This window comes from Balearica regulorum, chromosome 20, assembly GCF_011004875.1.
Source record: "Balearica regulorum gibbericeps isolate bBalReg1 chromosome 20, bBalReg1.pri, whole genome shotgun sequence".
Classification (NCBI taxonomy): Eukaryota; Metazoa; Chordata; class Aves; order Gruiformes; family Gruidae; genus Balearica; species Balearica regulorum.
In genome coordinates, this window is record NC_046203.1 from 4,349,856 (window position 1) to 4,376,924 (window position 27,069).

At 39.1% G+C, this 27,069-nt stretch overlaps 1 protein-coding gene and 1 long non-coding RNA gene across 2 annotated transcripts; one reads left to right on the top strand and one right to left on the bottom strand.

Annotated features, from left to right (window-relative positions):
• Positions 1–603: 603 nt before the first annotated feature.
• PSMB7 (proteasome 20S subunit beta 7) lies at positions 604–26,140 on the bottom strand. Its single transcript, XM_075772444.1, has 8 exons — positions 26,011–26,140; positions 25,789–25,882; positions 25,336–25,433; positions 24,878–25,018; positions 23,501–23,616; positions 15,676–15,734; positions 1,718–1,869; positions 604–804 (listed from the first exon to the last, which is right to left on the bottom strand). The coding sequence occupies exons 1-8, from the start codon at positions 26,070–26,072 to the stop codon at positions 693–695; spliced, it is 834 nt and encodes a 277-aa protein (XP_075628559.1). The 5' UTR covers positions 26,073–26,140; the 3' UTR covers positions 604–692.
• LOC142604637 (uncharacterized) lies at positions 25,997–26,885 on the top strand. Its single transcript, XR_012838491.1, has 2 exons — positions 25,997–26,118; positions 26,710–26,885. It is a non-coding gene; the product is annotated as an uncharacterized LOC142604637 (long non-coding RNA).
• Positions 26,886–27,069: the final 184 nt, after the last annotated feature.

Genomic DNA, 27,069 nt, shown 5'->3' on the forward strand with positions numbered 1-27,069 from the left:
AGTATTAAGAAAAATGTTTTTTAAAATAACAAACAGTAAAACCAAGCCTAAATCTGTATGAAACTGTTCCTAACAGCTATTATGTATAGATACTTTTCCAGAAGATGGACAAATGGGCTACATAACCTCCAGCAGTTGTCCTGATAGAAGACAGCTTTTAGGGTCTTTACCCTCTACAGTGGGTAAGGCTGCAGGATGCTAAGCCTGGTACCATTAACCTTGTGACTACATGAGAAAATTCTTCTGCACGTAGATTTTTTTCTGCTAGCTTCTTTTTCAGGATTGTGTTTTAAACAGTTTGAAAGCAGTTTGTCTCTAATACTACAAGGGCAAAAAAGCTCAAGTGGAAGCAAGTAACAAGACAATTAGACTTTGAATTATGCTGTTGTCAGTCATGTAAATTAGAATGAAAAGGTATGTACCAGTGTGGAGGGTGGATCTCTTCCCAGTCCTGTCTCTATCTACAGAAAATAGGGAAGAATTGACATAGCCACTGCTCACCAGTATTGCTTCCCTGCAGTAACATCCTTTCCAACCTCACCTTTCCAGCAGGATAAGAAGGGAAAAGCAGCAAAAGAAATCAGCACCACCCAAAAACACTCATGAGGAAAATGATCAGAACCTTTTTATTCTGTATCTTGATAGGGGAAGGCTTCTAAACAAACCAGTGCTCAGCTCCAGTGACAGACAGCTCAGGAAGTGTCCATGGTTTGTACAGTCTCATCTACCACCTCAATTTCCAGGAGTGCCACATTTTCTGTGAGAACAGCAGTAGTTCCTTTTTCACACTTGTATCTACCATACCTGTTAAAAAAATAGGTGAAAATTAAGCTGAGAGATGGTACTACATAGGAAAACTCTCATTTAAAATTTTAGAACTAATCAGCTTTCTCTAAGATTTTCCTGTCAGAGTTCCCAAAGAGTTCCATACTTGAACATTTATGACTTGAAGATTTAAGAGATTCAGAATTACTCTCTTAAGGAAACAAGTGACAGAATAACAACACCCCCTTGGTGAAGGATTTATACTGTTCCACATGCTGTGCAACCCTTCCGTGTGCTTTAAGGAAATGAACAGTGAGAACTGTAAACTCTGGGTGGTGGGGGCTATACAGAAGTCTTTTTGATGTGACTTGCCAAATGAAAGAGCTAGAGAAAAGAAAAAGCACAAGTCTCAACCATTTCCACTGTATAGAGAAGACTGATTAGGAAAGCATGAATGCTTACCAACAGGGTTTAGTTTGTTTATACACAAAATGGGTCCAACTTAAAAAATCTTCTGCATGCTAGATGTGACTGTTACCTGCAAACTGTCCTTTTACCACAGCACAGTATATTTCTGGACAATTGAGGAAACTATAGTGATCAAAACAATCTTGCAACAAGGCTGTTTTCCAGCCACTGCCTAGAAAGGGCCTACTAGAAATAGAATAAAACACAACCCAGTAGTCGCAGATCAGCATTGTGGAGTTCTCTCTTGGTTTTTGGATTTGTCCCTGCACTGAGTTTATGTATAACAGCTCATGGCAGGCTCTGTTCCCCCATATTGCTTTTTCAAATCCCACACTAAATTGGGCAGAACTACTGCAGGTACAGCCACTAACTTTTTTCTTGTTTAGTTGAAATTCATATACAGACCTCAAGATTACTTTGACACAATTCAGTATTACAGAGAATAGGAATTGTATACATAATGCCCAGCTTCAGAAATACTAACCTGTCCCCCTTTCTGTTGGCCACATCATATGGACGGAGAAAATCCAACTTGTTCTTGCTTATAACACAGATATCTATGTTATTGCCAGAGCCCAGATCATTGTATATGCCAGCTGCAATGGCATCTCTCACAAGCTGTTTGGCTTCCTCTTCCTAGAAAAGTTAAAAAAGCTGTCACTGCACAAGTGTTGGCATTTCACAGAAATGTTTGTCCATGTGGCAGTGGAAGCTGTGAGCTCTCAGAACATTAAATGATACACCAGCACCTTCTTAATCACCGGAGCACTGCAGAGTACAACCAGCAGTGCTGAACAGGAGCACCATCTACCCGTACAACCTTTTGTCCTGTTCATGATCCAGCCCCCCCGCAAGATGGATCAGACTTAGCAAAGACAGTCAAGGAAGAAAAATTAAATTCTTGTCTTGATGAATGGAGAAAAATAAATTTGACAATGTTCACATTCCAGGCTTTTGTGCACACGTACAAGTTCCCTATAGTACCCTCTGTGTAGCAGCTGCATACAAATTCACACTATTTTAGTTACAAGATCTCCCTCAGTAGGGACCATCTAATCATCCTCTGTAGTACCAAAATTATTTCTATGATTTTGTAACATAGCTTGGTTTGCAAAATTTATTCAGCTCATCTTAACAGTAACTGTGTTGCAAAGCAGCCTAGTTCTGTACTGAAATGTACCTGGCTCACACTAATTCTAGTCCTGAATACAAGTGCACAGACTGTAAAAAAAAAAACAAACCTGTTGAAAATACTGGTCAAACCAGGTACCCTCTGTCAAAATCCTGCAATTTGTAATTAACTTCTTACCATTTCAGTGACAAAATGGAAAACATCCTACAACCTCTTTTCTGCTGTATACTTCAGAAATTCTATGCATAACTAAAGCAAAACATAGTTAATATAGTTCCTGTAATGCATAATGTATTTATATATTTCAAAAGCACACATATTTCTAAATTACTTTGCAACAAAAATAGAAAGCTAGGAACAGGAAGTAAAGCTCACTATTTTTATTGCTTCTGAAACCACACACTAATCCTGCAGAAGTTCCAACATTTGCTTTCTTACAGGTTTTGTACATCTACTTTCTTTTAAAAAGGCAAACACGTGCAGCTGCTGAACTACACATGCTGCACCTCACTGCAAGCAGTTTACTATTTAGAAGCTGCCTACACAGCCTGAAACAGTGCAAGAGTGTCTACATTACATAAACACAAAATAACACTCAGATGAGTATCTTTTACAAGGAAACACTTCAAACAACCTCTCTTAAAATATTACAACAGCTCTGTAACCATGTCCATTCCTGACCCCCCCCCCCCCAAAAAAAATGCAGAATGGCATTGATGTGAAGGCATCAGAAATACGAGTTTTGATACGCCCGGCAGCCTGCCCTAGAGAGGGAGGTTATTACAGCAGCACTGGCTCCCTCTACAGATCCCAGGCAGGGCTCATTTTTATTTCAAAGGCAGCTTACTGAAAAAACCACAGATCAGGTCCAGGTCTACTAGACATCATCTGACATGGCTAGCAACTCCTTAGCTTTGCACTGTAACTGGAGCTGGCAAGCATGAAGAAACCTTGCAAAACGACTTCCTTGATGTGTCATTTTAAATCTTGTACAAACCAGGTCCAGGCATCTGTTGGCAGCACCTACATGTACCAGCCCTAGTGACAGGAGATGAAGTATGGCTGGGCAGAGCCTGAGCCCACTGTCCCGCACCTCTTCCAACAGCCCTGCACCACTCGCTAGGAGACAAAACCAGCAAGGAAGGTCCTGCACCTTCAGCTCCACTGAAGCCTGTGCAGAGTAAGTGCCAGTGCTCCTGTCACCTGGCAAAAGTGGCAGAACACAATGAAAAACAGACTGTCTCCATATATACACCCCCAGCCCCTTGATCTTTTCAGTAGCCTCTCAAGTACATACCAGAGCACAAAAGACACCTTAATTCCTCGCAAAGGTGTGTAAAGAACTTGACAACTATGACTAGAGCACACCTGTTCCAGTGAAGCAAGAGTAAGGCAGACACATCTATGAACACAAACTTGGGCTCTGATTTATCCTCATTTACAGCAGTTCCTGCTCAGCTAGCTCACCTTGATCATAACTGAACGCTAAGTTTATCACTCCTCATCACTTTGCTGGTGTTTCACACCTTTGAATAATCTCCTGCCACTAGCCACCACCCACAAAAGAGCAAATACTCTATGCTGATTTTGATAAATGCAGCTTTTTGAAATTTGCTTCATTTTGAAAGCCTTGGTGCCTCTGCCCGTCTCCTGCCACATCAGGAGAACAATGCCCAGATCCACAGCCTGCTCCTAGAATGGCCGATTCTGACAGCAGCTGCACAAGCCCCAGCATCCAAGTGCAGCTGAAGAGGAGCCCAAAATTAGCTCGGTTACAGTCCTGTCTGCTCCCAGTGCATGCTTTGCATTCTCCCATGGCCCTCTAGAAAAGAGCTTGTTAACAACAGTATTCCTGTTCCAACAGCTTAAGGTATTCACCAGGAAAGGGGCTTTTTTTCCCCCCAGTAAACTATAGAAATAGCATAAATTCTTATTTCACTCCCAGTTTTATTAGTATTACTCAAAAAAAAAAATTGAATTATACTTTCACCAAGCTGACTAGAACAGCCATGCTGTAAAAGTAATTCCTGTATCTTTCTTCAGTGCTTTTTGGTAATAAAGCTCTGATAACCAAGTATTTCCTCATTCAGCTGATAAAAGACTACTTTCACTGATTTGTTGCATGTAAGGGTATTTTAGTACCATAGTGACAGCAAACATACTAAAATAAAACAAAGAAGTACACGTAGATATCTTAAAAATTAAGATACCTGAATAATTTTAGGCTATTATGTGAGCAGTAGCGTAAGACAAGCACTGCAGCTTAGGAAAACTACAGCAGATTGGTGGGAGTTATCACTCTCCCTTTTCATTTTCAATTAATCTGTCTTAGACAACAGTGTAAATCTCAGTCCTCTCACTAATTTAAATTTTATTTACTTTTTAATTATGTACTCTATCAACCTACTGTTACCAAAATAGTTCTAAATATGCAGTAGAGTCAGTAGAGCTCCGCTGTAACTGCACTAAGGCACTCGCTACGCTGAGAAAGTCTAAAATGTGATCGCAGCTCCTTCTTCTGCTGTAGTGCAGCCTAGTTCACGAACCTGGAATGATACTAATTTTACAAAGCCCTACTTCAGTACTGTTTAGTCCTCCTCCTCTTTTATAATTTAGAAAGAGGACCAGAACAGCCACAAGGAAAAAACAACCACAACATGCCTTGATAGAGATCCCGCATACAAAGTTCTAGCAAGGACTGCAACTTTACAATCAGAAAATAGCAGGTTATCACAGAAAGTGCTGACGCAGGCTTAAGTACAGGGGCAGGAATGAGTCACTGTAATAATTAATCTTAAAAAACCCTAAAAGTTCAGAGTATGTAAAAGGAGCACTTCCTACTTTATGGTTGCAAAGACCATGCTAACTGGGAATATCATTCTCTTGGGTCCGCATTGCTTCTTAAATGAGATTACAGCAAGAGTGATGTACGGTAATACAAGTCAGTTGTGACAAGCAGCACTTTATGGAGCTATCCGTTTGTCTCCATCACCACATCACACAATGTGTCCCAGGACTCCAATGTGCAACTCCATTTACCACTACATGACAAATGGGCAGCACTTGTAAAAGGCGCAAAGAGGTCCAGATCAGCCGTGTAATGGTCACCACAGATGTACCGTAGTGCTTGAGGGGGGGGAAGAGACCCCCAAGTTCATTAAAGTGACCAGTAATGGATCTTTCAAAATGTGTCTTAGGAATAGTACAGTAAAGGCTAAAATAAATAACTCAGCATGGAAGGCTAATCTGAAATGGTGTTTGATAAATTATTTATAACACAGACAATTGTCTGCATTTAATATTGGAGCTACTGGTAGCATCTTTAAAAGATGATTTATGTGTTGTAATGCCATTAAGCTTTATATGGGCCCACTGCTAGCTATAAAGTCTGCTGAGATTTAGAGAATGAGTTTTAAACTGTCACTGCAACATCATAGTAGATAGAGACTGTATTAAATCTTTACTTTAAACCTGTTATCTGGAGAGTTGCATTTTGTAGACACTCAGGAACTGATAGATTACCTCTCTACAGCTGCTACGGTACAAGTCCCCAACAGCACCAATGAGGAACTTTTACACATTATTCTTGTATATGACTCAAATCAAGTTTCTCTTCTCACTTAAGCAATTTCCAGATTTCAAATGCTACAGAAGTAAAAGAGAAGATACTTTCCTACAGAAGATGGGGATATTTCTACATCATATTAATACTGTCTTTACTAATAGCTTCTAAACAAGTTTATTATTATACTTCCAGCAGTAAAGGGAGCAGCTGAACAGCTTTGTCAATATTATTTCCTCAACATTTTGTAACTTCCTAAGTTAAACAGATGTCCTTTCCAGATTTAATAACTGTAGAAAGGATTTTATTTTTTTTAATTCTTACAAAGTGAAATTACTACCTTCTGCAGGTCATTAGTATCCTGTGACTATGTGATACGTAGTGCAGTTCTCCAATAAGAATTCTTACCAAGAATTTGAAATATATTACACAATATAAGTATAGAATTAATATGATAGTGTGTAACAATTTTTGTGAAAATAACTTTCAAATATTTATCACAACTGTCTTTTTACAACAGAATGAAATTTGTTCAAATTATATAATGTAAAAGGCCAATCCTACTTAACATGAGAATCCACAAGACTCATGTGGGAAGGGGAAGGAAAAAAGTCAGAAGCTTCAGGAAGGACAATGATAATAAATATAAGTCTATAAAGGAGTGTTGGGAATTTGGGGCTGGAAAGCGATACTTCTTGAAGGACACAAGCACCTACAGAAGCATAATTAGACTTTGGAAGAGTAATCAGACTACAACATACGAGAGGATATACAAGTCTGCCTGTTGGGAGAAGTTGTGGTAGAAATCGATATGTAACTAGAAGCAATGCTAAAACCTGCTGGCTAAGTCCAAAGAGATAACAAAACTGAGCAGCAAAGTACTTGGTGCTTTTCTTGTAAGGGCAGGTTGAAAAACCCCCATTAGTGAGAATGAATTTGGCCTGGCTAACTTCTGAAGCTGGAAAGGGGCGGACACATGTAATATAAACCACTCAAGTTTAACAAGTCTTCACCCCCAAAAAGTATGCATTTCAAGTAGTACCTTCATTAAGCAGATGAATGACATACCTTGTTTTATTTGGGTTTTTTTTTTTTTATAGATCCATGCTACAATCAAAATATTTCTTTCATCTTTGATCAGGTGAATGAAATTTAAGAGTAGCCAGTCTTTCTGGCTCTCCCCTCGCCCTTCTTCCTCCACCATCTTTTGTTTGTGCTCTAAAGTCACAAAAGTTAGCAGAATACTGAGATTTAACAGTCCAAACAATGAAAACAGACATTTAAAATAGATATGTGATATGTAGGATCTGGATTCCAAATCACACAGAACAGGATTAAACTGACATGCCAAGTGACCACAGCACAGAAACATTTACAATATAGAAGTTGCAAGTAGAAAGAATTAAATCAAGGATCACACCAAAGGCAAAGGGGTTACGAAAATCAGAATCTAAAATTAGCAGCATCCAGGAGACATGGAGCAGTAAAACACAGAGATGGGTCCTGGGAACAACCACCAGTTTGTGCATAAACAAGAATGGGTAGAAATTCCCAGCATGATGGAAAAGTTAAGATATCTAAAGATACCTAGGACTAAAACTATGCCCTGTGATAGGTATAAAGATGGCACCACTTCCATTCTGCTGAATTTCAACCATATGCTATTTTGGAATCATGTACGCTCAAAAGAAAAAATCTAAAGAAAAATACACCTTCAAATATCATATACAAGTTTACTTAATTGTACTGAACAGCTGTTAAGGACTAAGATAAACATAAATTTAGTAGTTTCTAAAGCAACAGTGAGGAGGGGTAAGTGAAATAACTCTATTTGTGTGTTAAACAGCTACCTTATTTTAAATCAAGGTAACATGTATCATGTTATTTTCCAGTTCTGTTTCCACATCCTTATTTAACAAGAAACTGAAATGCTCCAAATTCTGAAACATTACTTTCTTTCACTTGCAGGAAGGCAAGTGAATGACTCAATATTTGTACAACAAACAGTGTCAGGGACTCAAAGACTATTAAATATGATTAGAATTTTTCTCTCCAGAATACATCCTGTTCAAACACTGTGGAACACACCTTCTGTTTGGAACGATAACTTTAAATACATTTTTCTAAATTCTAACTCCCCTGAAGCCTTCAAAGCTGGACTTTTATTTAAAAGAAAAAAAACCAGAGACCAGTTTCAGTTACGTATATCCCTGTATTTTCATGTGCTGCTGTACTACTAGTTGGTCCATCACTTGGCATGCTCTCAAAAGCCTGTCTCTGCCGCCACCACCACCAATGCAGTACATTAGAAGACAAAACCCAACTTAAATCCCTGGATTATGAACACATCAGGGCTACCTACATTACACAAAAAATTACAGAAAAAATAGTTTTGTTAGGAAGTAGCAATCTTCAGCACAAATACTGCATGGGCAGGAAATTACGCAAAAAAACTTGAGCATAGCACTGACGTAGCAGTCTTGCTCAAACTCAGCAATTTGAGGTTTTATCTCATTCATTAATAGATCATAGATCAGGTAATTCTGTACTGCAGTTGATATCAGTTGTGTTGTGAGTATTATGTTAGTAAATGTTTATTTTTCTATTTTCTACTACAAACTTCTCAAATAAAATGCACCTTAGTCCCTAATTATTATTCTCAGTGATTGCAGTTTTTTCATGTTCCAATGGTATAGAAGCCTGCAAGCCCAGACTCATCACCACCTCCCCCTTTCTGATACCACACACCACACAAGTATAATAAACCATGTTAATATTTCATACCATTGTGAAATATGCTGGAGTATCAATTCAACATCTGCTGTCTTTAGGGTACTGGCATCCCGCAGAGACACTTTCAATTTGTAATTGAGTTCTATACTGAATTAATCAGCAGTTTATCTTTTTTAGTAAAATAATGTCTTCCCCACTAACCTGGATTTACATTAACAATTTATGCCAAATTACCTGCCAAGACAAGAAACTTATATGCTTCGGAACTACTATTCAATAGCATTAGTTCCTATATGTCATTCCTTACATGACTATTAGTACAATACATATTTCCAATGGTACAGAATTAAATTACAAGCTCCTCACAACTATGGGATTTCTTCTAATACTATTTCCATACTTTGAACTAAGAATGAATATGAAAATTCACTTAATCCATCACTACTTATGTCTGAGGTAAAGTTCATGGCTTTTTAAGGAACCGATTCTCAAAATAAAGTGAACTTGCTCCACAGTAACAGAGCTGCAAATTCTGCCAGGCTGCAAGTTCTACTCTGACAGTGCGATATCCTCAGTTTTCTGTACAGCTGCATTACTGTACAGCAACATACTGAACCTTAGCCACTGGGAAGTAGCCAGAAGTGTAACCCATGCAAAAGACGACATTAAAATCCCTGTACATCAAAAAATGAATATCCAGCAATAACACGTCTGGCTTCGAATAAAGCCAATACCTGCTCATATTACTGACTTTACCTCTGTTCCCTTCCATCGTTTTTTCAAAGATCAACATTTTATTTGGAAAAAGAAGTCTGGGGCCCTCTGGTAATTTTTCCCTCCTGAAACACCCAAAAGCTCCATAAAGCGCAGTGGTGGGGAAGGAGCCTCCCCAACAGCCCAGGCTCACTCCGACCCTCCGCCCCATTCCCAGGCACCCTCCCCTGCTCAGGCAGAAATTGCACTCAGGCTTCATGCCACATGAAATATTTCCCAGTATGTTTTGCCTGTGTTCTGCAGTTATGGGAGATATACAAACTGAAACAATTTAAACTGGAACACCTGCTCCTGAGAAATGCATCAAAAATAATTACCTGTCCTACATCTACCCTGTGCAGCGAAATGATCTCTTAACACAGAGCCCTGCTTCCGACTAGCTTGTCTACATTATTACGTACAAAGTTTAAGTGTTACTTTCGCAAAGGTGAAGAAAATGCTGCTCTTTGTCATGCAGCAAGGCCCAATTTAAACTCAGGTAAAATTTATTTCTCTCGATATAGTCTGTAAACAGAAAACTAGAAGGTGGTGCTACTGGGTACCACTGGTAACTCAGACTGATACTGTTGGCAGTTTCCCACTTGATTTCTGCACAGAAATCGTGCTTTGATATATTAAAAAAATCACACCTCACCACACTTCTCCAGTAACCCTAGCCACTCCAGAGCACATCTAGTTTGCACAGTTTAAATCAGCCTCACAATTCCTGTTCAACATTAGTTCCACGAAGGAAATCAATCCAAGGCACAACTCTGTGAAAGAAGGTGAGAACAGTATTAACTGTTCAAGCAGAAATCAGGTTACCTTAGAATAATTTTAATCTAAAACCAAGAAACAGCATGATAAGCCTACTAACACCTGATATTTACCCATGGAAATTCGAGTCTCTGAAGGAGACAGTAATAGAGGTATGCAAGGAAAGCGTGAAGTCTGTATCACCCTGAGCTCTGTCAGACAAAGCAGTGAAGATATGCCACTAACAGTCCCAGTTACCGGCACTGGGTAATGAAATAAACAGATACACAGAGCACATAAATACCAAGTACTTATTTTTGTTCACAGAATAGGTATTTTTTTCCCCCTCCCCATTTACTTAATCTCTGTGTTTGACACCAACAGGGGTTCGAGTATCTCAGGCAGGCTCTCCAGCTTAACTCTGATAGTCTGGCTTGATCTCTATTGTCTGGTGCCCGAGTTCAGCCGACAAACCTCCCAGCAAGTGGTCACCTTCCTCTGGAGTCATTAAACCTCTGACTGTCAGCTGGTGGGATTAGCCTGCAGACTTCCACACCTGAGCCCTATGGCAGGGACACAGGCATTTTGATCACCATCACTAATGAATACAGAATTCATATGCAGCTTGTCATTGCTCTTGAGCCTTGAATCACACAGATGCAGGCTAAATAAGACTGATGAGACAACTATTGTAGAAGATTAGAGAGTTTTGACAGTTTCCAAAAATAGCTCACTATTATTGTCAGTAGTTAATAAACAAAATAATACCACCATATTGAGGGACAGTAGGAAACACAAGCACAGAAACATTTGCATGATCTATATGTCAGCTGTTTAAAAATGGAAGAAAGTGACATGTTTTTGTAATATTTTGTACTATGACTGATGTATTTTTTTTACTGAAAAGTGAGGTACTCGGTGAAAGCTGAATTTAGACTACTTTCTACTTTGATACAGCAAAGACCTTCAGTCCACATTGAGCATCAGGAGGAAGGCATTCTTTATGCCTCAGCTTCTTCACTCTGGGGCTGCTCAGAAGTACCTAAAAAATTAGTGACAAAGCCAGAAACAAAACTATGGACCAGAAGAGCCCAAGTCTACACATTTTGCAACTTCCAGTCCTCTTTCTTCCTATAATTTCTTTGTGAACACACCTACTCCCACAGCTGCAACTATGAACTGAAAAAGGTTACTACCTCCAACTCCTCCTGCCTGCCCACATTTCTCCTTTTACAGTGGATTACCCAAATCTGCTAGCCGAATCACTTATAAGATTGCTCCCTAACCCACATTTGTCAAAACCAAACACATAAGCAAAAGTGACCACTGCAGAATGATCACAAAAGCAAACCTGGCCAACCCATGAAGGAGTGCAAGTCTCCGGCAGGAGAGCAAGATGCAGTTTTTCAGACAGCATAGCTGCTGCAGGAGGGTAAGTGCCTCTGCTCCAAATGCAATACAGTCAGAACAGTCCCCTCTTATTTCCAGTCTGTTCCTACCCCTCCAGAGTCTTTTTGTTTTCATTCAGTACCACTTATTTCCTGCCACACTAAAAAGTGGTATAATAAATGACTGTAAATATAATCTCCCATTTTTGGGGTGATTTTAGAAATAGTTATTAAATATCTGTCAGACTACCTACTTCCATTTTTTTCTACCTACTCCATGCCCCCTGAACTCATTACATATAGATTTACTTCCCTTTCCCTGCAATAGTTCTGCTTTCTGTGGCTTCTATTGATTGTCTTTCTTTTGGATCCTCTTTTTATTAAACCTGGTTGTTTTGATGAAATACAGAAAAGAAATGAAGTTACAAGCAGCCTGTTTCCTTGCTTAAACATGAAGCTCTTGTCAAAAGGCTACAACATAGCCTCACCATACATCAAGTAATTCTACACACAAAAAGCTTCTACTTTTCAAACAACAGAAGTCAAATACTAGAATAAAATATAAAATACCCCCCCAATCTCCTTAAGAATTCAACAACCATAGTATAGATAAACCCAGAATTCCAGCATTTAATGCTGCAGACTTTTTTTTCCCCAGATCATGATGTTTCCATATCCACTGACTCAGAGTATCTCTTTACTCTTGTTTAACACCAGAAGGCATGAATGCATTTGCAAAATCTGACTGTAAGGTTTTAAAACCATGTGGCTACTCTACTGAAAGAAAAATTGGCTGCAATGAAAGATCTAAGCTCAAAACACTCTATTAGATGTGCTGTTCTTCCACTTATGTTTTTTAAAGTAGATCTATAGCTGCCCACATGACAGATTAATATTGTTCCACAGCAGTTAGGTGCTTGGCATTACATTTTTGAAGCATCTACAGGCCTTCAGGGCTGAAAGTGTTCACATCTTCAGCAATCTATAATGGTTCCTCTAGAGGCCAGCACTTGCTTCATAATGAAACATGCCTCCATAAATCAGACTGCAGAAGTGGCACTCGTGTACGTCACCATCTATCTTAGCAGTTTCTCTGAAGGATGTTGGGTAAAGATCATCTCCCAGCACTGCAACCAGGGAAAGGACCATCACAGTTGGCATTGATAAAGCATGTGCTACTTAAATCTGAAGACACACTAAGTCTATGGAAAAAAAACACATCCTGCTGGTGTTAGCATGCCTCAGGCAGTGGTAGAAGCTTCAGCAACTCATCTTCAAAAGGCAGAGAGCCAGGGCTCTAGAAACCTGCAAAAATTGGCTAAGCCTGCAGTCGTCTTTTTTTTTTTTTTTTTTTTTAAGTTGAGCATCTTCAAAGTCTATGATTCTAACTGTAGGGCACAGCAGCTGCCACTGCAGATTTGATCCTCTCAGCTTTTGGCAGCTCTCAACTTGAAATTCTAGCAAAAGAATTTTTCAAGTTGCTATTATTGCCTGTCATGGATTTATAAATATTGTGCACTATCTGCTGTGGCATGGCTCTCATGGGACACCAGTGCATGCCAAAAGCATAACAGAATGAAAAACAGTTCCTATTCTTCAAATAAATGCTAATTTTTTTAACTGTGCTCACACGATACATTTGGTGATCAGCTTCAATAGTACAGAATATATATCAGAGGCAAAAAAGCTGATTGTCTTTTCCAGTAGTATTCAGCTGCTACTTTCATTAAGCTTGTTTAATTACATTCCAGATGCTAATTTGCAAGTCGATACCAGAGGGTGCAGGACAGTTTGCCTTTGAATCATTTTTTTCTGTGATGTGATGGTCTTGAAGCACACCACTACCCTCCAGTAGCCCTAGCAAGATATTCTGACAATTAGTGCAAAAGAAAGCAGTATTGATCTTGACAGAAAAATATTAATCCTCTACCCATTTTATTAAATTAATCTCCAGGAATTTTAAATTTATCATCATTGCCATTTCACAGCAAATTATGTAAAATATACATGGTGTACTTCAGATTTAATTTGTTTTAATTTCAATAGAAATATCATTTGTTATTTTGTTACTTTACTGGAAAAAACCCACATCTGACTTAAAAGGTAAATAGTTTAAGTTGGCAGCCATAACGCAATATGAAGAGTTTACAAGTACAGTTGAGCTTTATCACCTGAAACTGTGCTGGTTAAGTTAATATGATTACTAAATTGTTATTAGATAACAGAATATCTAGTAAAAACAAAGGAAGGGTTAAGGTGCATGCAAGTCTCAAAGATCTAAATAGGTATTTCAACAAATTGGTAGACTGCATTTCTACATGCTTGTTATAACAGTGAATATCTGCTGCCATTTATGGTTGTGTATAAAGACAGTTTAATTAGGATGACCTTTCTAAATAGGAAAGGTTGGAAATTTACCAATTTTTGGTGCCTTTTTTGGTTGCTCTTACAAAGAATAACTTAAAATAAAAGCTTGAAAACTAGCTGAGACTAAGATGAAATTTTTAGCTTCATAACACAGCTCTTTGACATTTGTATCTTTGAAAGCGACCTATTATGCTGTAGCTGTTGATTCCAAGGATTTGTAGTCCATGTTTTCAGTATGACTAGCATACACACCGAATGCACAGTCACACAAGAAGAGGCTAGAAAAAGAGACTCTCTCATTCTTAGAGGCACAAGGGAAGAGGGAAAAAAAAGTAGAGAATCTACCTCTACCTACTGGTTCTTCCCATCAGTCATCCAGCGTAATGCTAATTACAGAAGAAATCTGAGTGCCTATTAAAAATATTCCAAAATTTCTGATGCATTTATAGATACACTAGGGCCAGAAGTCCAGTGTCTTCGGATACTGCCCAAAACATTGCAGCAACACAGGAATCCTGATCTTACAGCATTTTTGTAATTTTGAACACCTACAACTGTATACTGACAGAAAAGGAGCCAGTTCCAGAAATAATTGGAAAAATCGCTTATTACTAACTCTTAGGCAGTTTAACAACTCAAAAAGCTTCTCAAAATAAATTGTTGGTTTTTTGTTTTTAAATCAACTGATATTACACATCACATTTCTTCAGATGTAACAGGGTGTAACATATCACATTGAAATTTAAGTTCTATTAATTTATTTCAGAGGGGAACTCAGTGGACTGATGGGATCATCACCTGCAAGTATACCACAGTCACAGTGACATTTGAAGGGGAGGAAGCAACCCAAAGCAGTTGCAGGACAAAGATGAGGAACATCTGAAGATCTTTTCTGAAGTAAATCAACTTTTTCCTTATCCACGTTATTCAGTGATAATAAATAGCTGTAAGATCTGTTGTATCTGCATTTTAGGCTGAAATGATTCTACTGTTACAAGTCATTTTTAATGGGTTCAATTTTGTGTTTAATTCTGTTTTTTCTTCAGTGTGAAATTATTAATCAATTGGAATGAAAAGGAGCATTCACAGAAGGTCTGAAGAGATTAACATGGTTTAAAAGAGGGCTTGACATTACTTATTCTGATCTTAATCATGACACTCCAGCTTTTAGCTCTCCTGAATGATTCTCTATAATGAACAATCAAATGTTCTTCAAATTTTATCAAGATCAGTAAAACACAAACAACCCACAACTTTATAAATTTTCTGATCATCAGCTTTTAGGTAGATAGTCAAAATAAAAGTGCAGTTACTAGTTCTGAACATACCCAATCAACCAGAAATCTGATTGGTTTCATCCGCTACTTTTTGTTGCTTTTACAATCACACTTTCTCTTTTCAAAATTGAGAGACAGAAGGACTGACTACTGAGGGAAAACCAGCAATATTGACTATGCAAAGGCTGTTAAATTCCTGAAGTCAACTTTAATCAGCAAGTTGTATGTTTTTAAAGCTTTCTCCTACATTCAAATCACATAAGTTTTTCCATACATAAATTTGCAAGAAACTCCATTTTTTTAAGTTTATTTTACCCATCAACTTTTACAGCTTTGTAGTAAGCTGACATTAGTACATTTTAAGTGCAGGGAAACTAGAACCGATTTAACTTTTTTAAAGCTTAAAGCCTCTTAAATCCTTACAATCATGAGAACAGAGGGAAGAAACACCAGGCTTCGAAAAAATATTCTTACCTCCATGTCTGGTTTGTATTTATCTTCAAATACTGCCATAGCTGCAAATGATCCAGAACCTACAGTAACAAAATTAGGACACTTATTTAGCCAGTGTGCTTAGATACAGTACTTTTGTAAAAATAAAAATATCAGCACCATAAACCAGACTGAAGTCTGCCTTAGCTTGCTATACACTCCAAAGTGTCTACCCTCTAAGTCTAGCACCTAATTTGATCCTAAATTTATAGCTAGTGGACACAGACTTGTCATGGTCCCCACTCTGACAGCCTTTTTCATTTTACTATTTTGAACACTAAGATATGAAAATGAGGTTAGAAAAAGCGACCTAATGAATGCCACTGTTTGGGATTCCTGCTCCTCCATTTCTGTCCCCACATTTGTGGGGCCACGTTAGAGGGTATGTCACTTAGTATTAAGACACTCAGAAGAAACAGATTGCTTTAACAAGCTGCCCTAGCAGCGTCACCTTTATGCATGGGGATGAATAAACTAGCAATGATAATAGGGTAGCTGGCTGCTGCCATCAGGTTATTTCCCTTATCTACTTTAAAACAGTTTACTATGCATTTACTTTGTGCCATTATTTTTACATTGAACAATAACAGCTAAACAGACAAAGTGACAGATACAGAAACACGAGTTTAACATTACTTCCCTTAAAGGATGCAGTGCAAGTGTAGTAATGGAGCAGAAGCCATCTCTACCCAAAGCACTGTAACTGCAGGTGTTATAAGTGTGCTTTCTGTAAATTAATATGAAAAGCAGTATGATACTATTTGAAACTGTAAACTTGCTTTGGTCAGAAAGAGTGAGTCTTCAGGAAGATATCCTGTCTGTCCGTGGCCCTAACCATATTTCAGAGCGCACTACTTTTGGGGAGTGAATAAAGTTACCTGCAATTTTTTACTCCAATTAGAAGATTTTTTTGGCATTTATTACTTTTTAACTTGTTTTGCATACTGCTATCTGTTTAGCTGGGTCACAGAGAAAGCCATATTTTCTATTTAAAATGATTTGTGTATATCGCTTGACCACCTCAATGGTTTAGTGAAAGAAAAAGGCAGCGATTAAACAGTTTCAAATGAGGTGTCCTGCTGATTTTATCAAGTCTGCTGAATGTATAATGAAAAAGGAGAAGCTGACAGTGACACTGTTGAGAAAATACAGACTACCTTATCTGAACCATTTAAGGAGGTCCAATTATAGATCAAATTTAAAGGGTAGAAACAGCAGATTTACAGACACAAATCAACGAACATGGTAATCCCAATGAATATGACAGATACTCCTGTTACAGAATATTGCTGTGGTTGAGGATCATTACCTTTACAGTACCAAATACATCACATCTAAAAGCAGTAGGACACTAAGTGTGTACTTGTATTACAGGCAATGACTATTCATTTACACATTGGAGCAATGCATGACTCCATTTTTTAAATGCTGAAACTGGGAATAAAGAAGATTTTTAAGCAACTAATAGCAGAAATGAACCACTGATACAAACAGCTGATATCACAGAACAAATCACAAATAAAAGGAATTTTACTGATCCTTCACACAAGGTCAAAATAAGGTGTGTTCCAAAAAAAATACAAGACTTGAACCGTAAAATAATTCTTCCTGTGGAATGACATATGGACACTTCTAATGGGGGGTGGGGGGTGGGTAAGGGGAATCTGAGATGGTCTCAACTAAGACCACATTCTTACTACACTCAAACGAAGGCCTACCATAAGCAGAATGGGAAGCTACAAAACTAGAAAACAATCTTACCCTTGCATAAGGGTTCTTTAAAAACGTAGAGTATAATGACTAGAAAACATGCACAAATGAAAGTATAAAAGGTAATATCTGACAGAATTACTACACTAAAGCTACTGAGCTAGGAAAAAGTAGTCTTAATTTTTTGTCAGAAATCTTAAGAAATTATAAATAATGCAAGTATTGCAACAGTCTCATACATGGCTCAGACTGAATTAATTCCTCCAGCTCCTTTTTAAAAGGGGTTCCCAAAAGAACCTGTGAGCAAGAACTCAGTAGAGTTATAAAAAAGAAAAAGGAAAAAGACAGGAGGAAAGGGGCTGGGGGGGACCTTACCTTACATGAAGTCCTTTATACATCTTGTACTGTTAATTATTTATCTCCCTATATTACCAAGATGCAAATAAATGCCAAATATAATATCAACTTTAAATAAATAAATGCAGACAGTCCTATAAAGTAAGTTTTCAAAGAGCTGTTGAAAGTCTTAAGTTATTTAAGCTTACATGTAGACATTTACATCTAAAAACCACAATCCCAAGAAGGCTCTAGCAGAACAGGAAGTAAAGCTGGAAAAGCTTAATAAACTCAGGGTTGGGGTTTTTTGCTCTACTGCTTATAAATCCTAAACATAAGTTTTATAAGCATGCATTTAAAAAAAGTGCCTTAGCAAAAGTCTCACAGCACAGCTCAGCATTCTCTGAAAGAACAGATTTTTGTAATCTTAAATAGCACCGTGAAAATTCTTTACTTTTACTAGCACCAGATGTAAAAACCGTGTTTTTAAAAACAAATAGTTGTATACTTCTGAGTTCCTGCATCAAAACAAATATGCTGTTAGACAACAGCAATATGAACCGTTTTGAAAAATACTAAAGTTGTGCACATATTCACCTGTAGCACATTAACTAAGAAAAACCCCTCCATCCCCAGTTTGCCCAGCTGGTGGACTGAAAGCCCATCACTTGATCATCCATGCAGAAAACCAGCGGTGGACAGTTGCTTGTGAGCACAGTTGTGAACTTCACTATCCAATTACACTGACTTCCCCCTACTTGTCAAATTCCACACATGATCCAAACAACCCCACAATGTTCCAAGCAGTTCAATTGACTTGTGAAAGCTATGCATTGTAACAGGCAAGCTAGCAATAAAATATATGAACTGAAGTAAACATTGGAAGTATGGTTTTCTTATTGCAGTACCTATAAAAGCACAGAAAACTTAGATATTAAGGGTCTATAGAGAACTTGTTTGTATGTGGGGAAACAGCTGTTCTTTTGTCCACATATTCAGTGCCCACCAATAACTCATTTTTAACAAGCATGCTTTGCCTTTACATAGAAACAAGCTTAACAGTTCCTAAACAATGTCTGGAGAAAGATGAAATCCAAACATTGCAAAACACTGTCCATTAATTAGGGATAGATGTCCCCACCTCATTCACACAGTAACTGATTTAAGTCACTAGAAGTTGGGATTCAACATAGCTAAGATGCAGCAGTTCAACCTCAAACCTATTGAGACATTCAGGAAAGCTATGAGATAACTCATCATTAAATAGCATCTTTAACTGAGCTCAAAGTAATACCAAACCAGATATTTATCTTTGATAACTTTAGTTTGAAATCTTAACAACACACAACCAATACAGAAACTTTCCTTTGTTGGAATTTTTTTTACAATGTTGGAAGTTTACAACTGTTCTGTGTATGAGCAATACAGATAATTAAAACAAAGTATAATTGGTAAAGCCATCATGTATTTGTATTATATAACATTCAGGAAAAAACCCTTTCAGCTAGATATTCAAAAAAACAGTAACTGCTATGAATGGTTACACTTCAACAACCTTGGAAACAATCGTCAAGAAAGATGCCATATCAATTCCAAAGAATTTACTTTGCATGCATTTTCAGTAAACTACGTTTTAGAAACAAATATTCAGGAAGTATTAATCTAGCATCTAAATACATAAAAATATTGATTGCCAATAATTACGAAGAACTACAGAAACTAAGATGCAGAGCTGTATTCTGAGGCAAATGCTTTTCAGTCTGATAATTAGCATGACCAGGAAGTTATGAGACCCTAAGAGATTTTTTTTTTTTCCTTTAGAAACCATTGGTCATTTCATAAGTTTTCAAAACTAAGTTATACAAAAATTTTCTGGGCTCAACTTTGATAAACTCACTTAAAATCCCATTTGGTCTTTACTTGAGTTGTACCACTTCAATATTGATTTAAAGTGAAATATTATTGATACATAGCAAAAAATCCAGCCAAAAATAATTTCCACAGTGTTTTGCAACTGCAGCAGCTTTTCTAGAACAGATGAACTGGATCTTTTTAACAGAACATTCACTGAAGACAACTTACTGCTAAGCATAGTCCATTTTCATCACCCAAGGACCTGTTTGCTACCTCAGTCTGCCACACTGGAGGATGTACAAAGCCTTGAGAGAGTAACATTTAGCACTTCCTAATCCATCAGTGTCAGGGCTCCCTGACAGGGCATTTATTCACACACTCTCATTGTTATTCAATTTGCTGTTCATTCTAGGTAAAAATCCAGTGATCTCCACAGCCCCATCGATTGGGATCATTTTTCACCCTGGTTCCTGGCTGAGGGGCTGAGTCTCAGCAGCAGTACTGCTTGCTCTGCAGGACGACATTGCCAATGCATGAAGAGCTGATTTATGAATATGAAGCAACACTGGTACCAGGGGACCAGTATCAGCCGCTAGAGATGACTGGAACATACCTACTGCTTCCGAAAGCTGAACTACAGACTTCAAGTGCTTTAATTTTATGCATGCATTTCATTATAAGTCTTGGCCAGAAGCTCTCCTAGACAAGCCAAGCAATCAGACAATCTTGCATCGTTTGCTGAAATCCAATTTTGTCCTTTGTCAGCACAAACAGTTTAATTTGATGTTTTCACTCCTGAGTAAGCACTGAGTATCTTTTAAGTCTCCCTTGCAAGGGAGGACACCACTCTGTCCATCCGCAAACACACTCCAGCTAAACAAAACATACACTCCAGCACATTAAAACAAAAAAACCAACACCTCAACAACCTTTCCTATTTAATACTGAGTTTCCAGAAGTTAACTGGCCAAAAATTTAATAAACTGCCCTTAGAACATTTGGAAAAAGTAACAAACAATACATTAGTCTAAATAAGATCAAAATACAATTCCAACTACTATATCTGATTTGACCTTTGATACCTTTTCTGTTGCCTCAGTTCTGTCATTTATATGCATAAGCTAATCTCTTTTTATTAAACTATATCCCAGGCACTGAAAAAAGTATCAGTGCACAAGGTGTAGAAAGGTAAAGAACATTTATGCTGAGAAGAGCTTTGTCTGACAGCATGGACAAGAGTAACATGTAATTACCAGACAGACCTGGTACAGCTGACAGCAAATCAAAGTTTAAGTTAATTGTAGCTTATTTCATTGATATTCTACTTCCTATTTGTTTGAACTACTTCTGCTACTATGTTATTGTTGGGGGGCGGGGGGGGGGGGGGGGGGGGGGGAAGAGGAGTGGCCAGGATTTTCAGGAATTCCACAGGAATTCCACATTTTAAAGCTTTTAAAACATAGGCACAGAAGTAACTACGTACATAATGGAAGCTGTGTGACTTTATTCAGGCAACCAACTACTACCAGCTATCTGTATAGAGTCAGTTGTGGTTTACAGTTTACTACAATATTGGGTATAAGGCAGTTATAAGAATCAGACATTTACTTTTCTTATATATATATATATCTCTCTCTCAAAGGCTAAACAATGACATCACATGACTGGTACATGGATTTTATTTGCCCAGTAAGTGATTTGCCAGTTCCTAAGGTAATGGCACCATCTATTGGTCCAACACCACCTCTGCACAATTTCTGCAAGTTAACCAGTTCTTGTTATAAAGTTAACCAGATGATTCAGTTTAACAGCAGCACTATTTCAGTAGTGCAAAGGTCCAGAAGAAAAAGAAAAGCCTTTAACATTTCAAAGAATATAGTAAGTAGGTGTTTTATCTAGAGATGCCAATCATGAACAGAAAGAGATAAACTAAAGTTTTCCTATCACAGAGTCAGAATAAAAGCTGCATCAGACATAGGCTGAATCTGATTTACTGATCTGACACAATTTTCTGATGTATTTATTTGGACTCTACTCTACACTTCTATAGCTCTACAAAAACCAAGCTTTCATTTAAAATCATCCAAGTCTTAAAAGAGAAAAGCAAGTCTGAAATGATAGTCATCTTGAACAATCAGAGAGCAAAAATAACTGTAACCCTGGTTATGTTTGGAATTTTACTTTTTCCAGATATGATATTCTCAGTAGGGCATTAACCTTAAAAGCCACAGATGAAACCGTGCAAGAATATTATTAGCTCAGAAGGCACTAGTTTAATCTCCTACCTTTTTTTTTTTTACCCTTTACTCCCAGATTATTTCTATAAGTCACAAAAGAATTCAGAATGAATCAAACAAGCTCAACACCACTATTGAAAATATGCCCTTTACCTAACACTAGGCAAGTTCTGTAATATTCAAGATGTGTGTGCCCTACCCTTCAACAAGGCATGGGCTATTTCCCTTCTCAAAAACATACAAGGATGATGGTAATCACCAAGTCTCTCCTGCAAGTTGCAAAGTTTATTATAGCTTATTCAGGATCCTTACCACAGGGACTCTCCAAGCATCCCTCAGTAATTAAGGTACAGAACAAGATTCTAAAGAATTTTTTCTAGAGGACACAGAATAGTTAGAAGACACAGGAGGAATGACAAGTTAAATTCACAAATTAAGATTACAGCTGAATCAAGAGTCTGTATTCTGTAATACAGTGTCTTCCTGAATACACTTATAAGAGGCCTCTAATTCCGTTGTTTACCAAGATCACAGTTAAATGGGTACATTCTCAAGAGCCATTTCACAACTTGAAATTATTGCTACTCCAAAGCAGCACTGAGGAGTTCAAGAGTTTAATTCTCTCCTACCGAAGGAGATGAAGAATACCTACAGAACTGGCAAGTAATGGAGCAATGTTTCTGCTTTAAGTGAGACAGATGAGACACTCCAGAAGAGCTGTCTACAATTTGTCTATGATTTTGCTACCACAAAATACTTATTTCCAAGTCATCCCATATTCTTCTTTATAATTGAAAAAACAGCAAATAAGACTATATTTACCAAGATTGTATTTTACAATATCCCCTGAACATTGCTTTGGTACCCAAGTATCAAAAAGCATACAAAAATCTGTGGTTTCAGCTTTCAGGATTAGCACACTTCCCAATTCAAAACTGAGACATGCACAGTATTGCATGCACATATAGATCAAATTATTGTCATTACAGAAAACATTACTAGATCGAAGAGCTGAGGTACTAACACTTAATAACCTGACGGTGGGTTACTAATGTCAAGTTGACCCCAACAAACAGAACTACACTTCTTTACCAAGAAGCTCCATACAGTAGTTAAGACCAATTATTGCACATAGCAAGTAAACCAGGGGTTGCTTCACTACAATGAAGCACCTTCTTGAGTAAGATACAGCTGCTGCTTAACAAGAAATACAGAAACACAACAGTTCCAAACAAGCAGCAAGGCACTTCCCCCCATCCCCCCTCAACAAACTACAGAAAGACTTCAGGCAGAATGTAATTCCCTAAGTTAGGCTTTATATGCACCATGACTTAGGACCATCTGCAAATCAAATTCCTAAGGATTTTTTTTATAGCAAGTTTTTGGGAATCCTACAGTTCCCTTGCTTTAAGGTATGCTGGGGAACACACACAGCAACTTTCCTAATAGCAGTTTTCTGGCAGCTTAAATTAGCCCATGTTTTTGAAGTGTTAGAAACAGAGCAGTGCACCTGCCTTATAAATATGGGTACAACTTTATCTTTGAAGCCTGAGGTCTGTACAGCTCCAGCAAACAATGGAACTTAAGTAAAAAAAATTTAAATAATAATTTGAAGTGCTCACGCTCTCTACCAGGCAGTTGTGTTACAATACTGAGGGAGTATCACTCACCCATGGTGACGTAAGGCAATTTGTCAGTTGATCCATGGGGATATATGCTGTAAAGGTGAGGTCCCGTGACATCTACTCCCCCTAAAACCAGGGCAGCACCAATGTAGCCTTGATACCTAGGAGCAAGGTTTATATGTGAATCTGAAAATCCAGAATAAAGCTGTGGTTCTTTTTAATATAACAGACACATGTGACACCTTTTCTGTGATTACACCAGGTACATCTTCATATTAGAAAGACTACTTTTACTACGTCTGAGCAATAGTTTAAATTAAGAAATTTACTAAAATACAGTGTATTTCAGCATCAAGCAGAACAAGCAAGCACTGGACAAGCAAGTGGGCTGGATGACATATTTGTGCTAACGGGGAGAGAATTCAGATTAGTTTTCAAGCCTTGAAAGCTTAATTGCAGATACAGGAATTTCATTTAGAGACTTCAAAGAAAATAAATTCCTTTGTTTCCCCCATGAGATGTTCTTGTCTGCTTTTAACTTCTTAATTTATTATTTTGTGACACTTAAAAAAAATGCAAACTGCCCAGCAATACAGCATTAAATTACAATAATTCAGCTCAGTCACTTAATTGCACAAAGCACTTTTTCATTGCTTTATTTTACCTTATTGGAGACTTTCCAATAGCTTGAACAATATCTTTAATTGAATACACTTGTATCACTCTTTCCTTCTCTTTCAACAGAATTTTTTTCTTCTGCAAGACAGTACTAAACAGTACCAGAACACTGAAAGGTTTGGAGAGTATGCCCTCAGTCTAAGGGCATATGCTACATCACACTGCTAGTTGTGAAGTTCAACTGCCATACTGTAATGGTCTGTGATCAGTCAGGCAATCAAAATCTTAGTGTAACTGCAGTACACCTTCCAACTATTTCACTCATTTATCTCACTATACCACCAGCACACTCCTATATTAATAGCTGTGGGCTTCAAAATGGTTAAACATTTTATTATTTTGAAATAAAATACATTTTAAGGTAGTGATTCTATTACAAGTCACATGACATTCCCAATTTTACAAGCTTGCACATTACAAGATTATTACTAGTCCAGCTATATAGCCACAAAGATACACAGCAGCTTTCATGGGTTTGATCAACAGTTTATTAAACATCCTATTTTTGCTGTGTAAACACTACAACGCTGTATAGCTAGAATATAAATTCTCTAAAACATCACAGACGACTTCTCTGCCATCTCAGTTCAAAAGTTTATGAAGCAAAGAGCAATTATTAAATCTTTCCTAAAATCTTGTTATGGAGGTTAAGTAGACTAAGGAAGGACACACCTTCACAGGAGCTTACATTTTTATCTGATGGTTTTAACAGCATCATTAATAAGAAGAAACCCATTCAGTTACCTGAAAAGCATTTGCTTTAGCATTCGATTAGCTGTGACAACTCTTGGAAGTCGCCCAGTAGATAGTGAATGGAGCTCCAGATTGGAAGAAATCAGTTGAGTTGTCATATCAGTATCTGCAGCTGTTCCTGCACCACAACAGCTGAAAAATATTATGAGCAAGTTAAGAAAACGTGGGGAATACTGGGGAAAGAAATAACTCTACACTTAGTTCAATGAGCAGAAATTTTCTCATTGTAACATTAAGAAAGTTAAGTTCTCATACAGTAAATATTTTCAGAGCATGAAACAAAATAGTCTGTTTAATTATAAATGAACTAACAGAAATCTCCAAGCCTTGCTAATAAATTAAGTTACCATTTTAAAGTTACCTGAACATTGGCTGTAAGCAAAGGATATGGCTAAAAATCCCAATACTATTACCAATACTGCTACACAATAAACAATTTTAATACTTACTAGATATTAGGGGAAATGAAGTGTATTTTTGAACAGTTCTTGTCAGCAACAACCATTCCTTCAGTTGCTCTCGTATCTGCTCCGAGGACTATGCCATCCTACAGACACACAGAATTATTCCCAGAGCCTCGGTCTCCCAAGGGGACCTTCCCGGCACCGACGGCGAGGTCGGCCGCAGGGCTCGGAGCAGCCCGGGGGGCCGCAGAGCCGGCTCCGCACAAGGCCAAGCGTGACTCAGCACCGCGGAACCTCCACCACGAGCCGCGCCGGGACGCCGCTTCCCGAAGAGACCGCCCCGGGGCCGAGCGGCCTTTCCCCAGCCCCAGCTCAGGAGCGAGGGGCGGCCGCTCCCCCGCCGGGCTCGACCTCCGGGCGGAGGACCGGCCCCGCGGCCCGGACAGGCCTCTTGTCCACCGTGAAGCGCCGGAGGGACGCGCCCGGCGCCCGCCTCACCTTGAAGACGACGCCGGCGATGGTGGTGCCCGTCTTGCGGGCGGCGGGCAGCCGCTGCCCCTTCTGACCGAGCTCGGCCTCCAAGACAGAGTTCCTGCAACACAGAGCGAGAAGTGGGGCCGGGCGGGGGCCTGCCCCGGCCGCAATCCCCTGCGACCCGCTGCCGTCTGGGTCTGGGTCCGGGTCCAGCCCAGACCCCCTCCCGCCCGCCCCGCGCCTCACCGAACACAGTTGTCGAAGCTGAAACCGCCACTTGGTGCCTGCAGCACAGAAGCTGCCGCCATCTTATCGCTCCGGCAGGCACGGGTGACGCCTGCCGAGTGCTTCCGGGTCAGCTGCCGGCTCGCGTACCGGGGCGGGGCCGGGGTCGCGCCCGCCTCTGCCCGCCCGCGAAATGGCGGCGCTGGTCGCGGGGCACTGCGGGGGTTTTGTGCCTGGGTTTGCCCGGCGCTACCGGCCCGCGGGCTGCGACGCCCCTGCGGGGTGTGCTGGGCTCTGCCCTGCCTCGGTTTGCGTCTGCATCTGCCCGTCGTGCTCGGGCCCGGTGGTGTTTCGGTAATTGGCAGCTTTGGACAAAATCCGCTGGTCTCTGAGGAGGGGGGGTGTCAGCGCCTGGGGCGGCCGGTACCTGGGCCTTGAACGCAGGCGGCTCAGCGCGGGCACCCCGGGCCGTGCTCCCCAGGCCGTACAGCCCGGGCCCTGCACCGGCCGCGGCTGAGGGCGCGTTCGCCCGGCGGAGGGGACGGGGGGAGGGAGGGAGGGCTCGTTGCTGTGCTGTTAATGTAATGGCTATATGGTGAAAGAAAATACAAACGCCCCTTTTCAAAATCGGGGAAGTCCCGCTGGATGTCAGGGAGGTCAGTAAAATTTGGTATTTTCTGGGTAAACTACATCCGACCTCCACCTTAACTTCTCCTGCAGCTTGCTGACCTGTTAAAGGGAATGGCCCGATGTATCTCTAGGGAAGGAACTCTCAAGAAAGGATGTGTTTTACAGCAATGCAGACATGTAGTGAGATTTTTGCAAAGTCTGTCACACATCTAATTTGCTTTCTAGATGTATAAGTGCCTCAAATTAAAATTATTGATTAAAAAAAAGTAGTGTGTTATTTGTTCCAAACATTAAATACTAATTATATGAGACCCTCTCTCAACAAGAACAACACAAGAACATAAGTAGCACGTTGGCTTCTTGCCTAAAGGAAACTTTCTCCAAGTATTTTCCTGAGTGAAGTGTCATCCTTCCTGAGGTAGGTAATGCTCAGCACATGACATGGTTGGG

Bases quoted from the DNA above. Each gene is read 5' to 3' on its own strand.
- PSMB7 (XM_075772444.1), bottom strand. From the start codon at position 26,072: ATGGCGGCAGCTTCTGTGCTGCAGGCACCAAGTGGCGGTTTCAGCTTC. The intron at 25,883-26,010 runs GTGAGGCGCGGG...TCTGTGTTGCAG, and splicing joins AGCTTCGACAACTGTGTTCG to GAACTCTGTCTTGGAGGCCG. The intron at 15,735-23,500 runs GTGAGTGATACT...TTGTTACTGTAG, and splicing joins ATTGCCTTACGTCACCATGG to GTTCTGGATCATTTGCAGCT.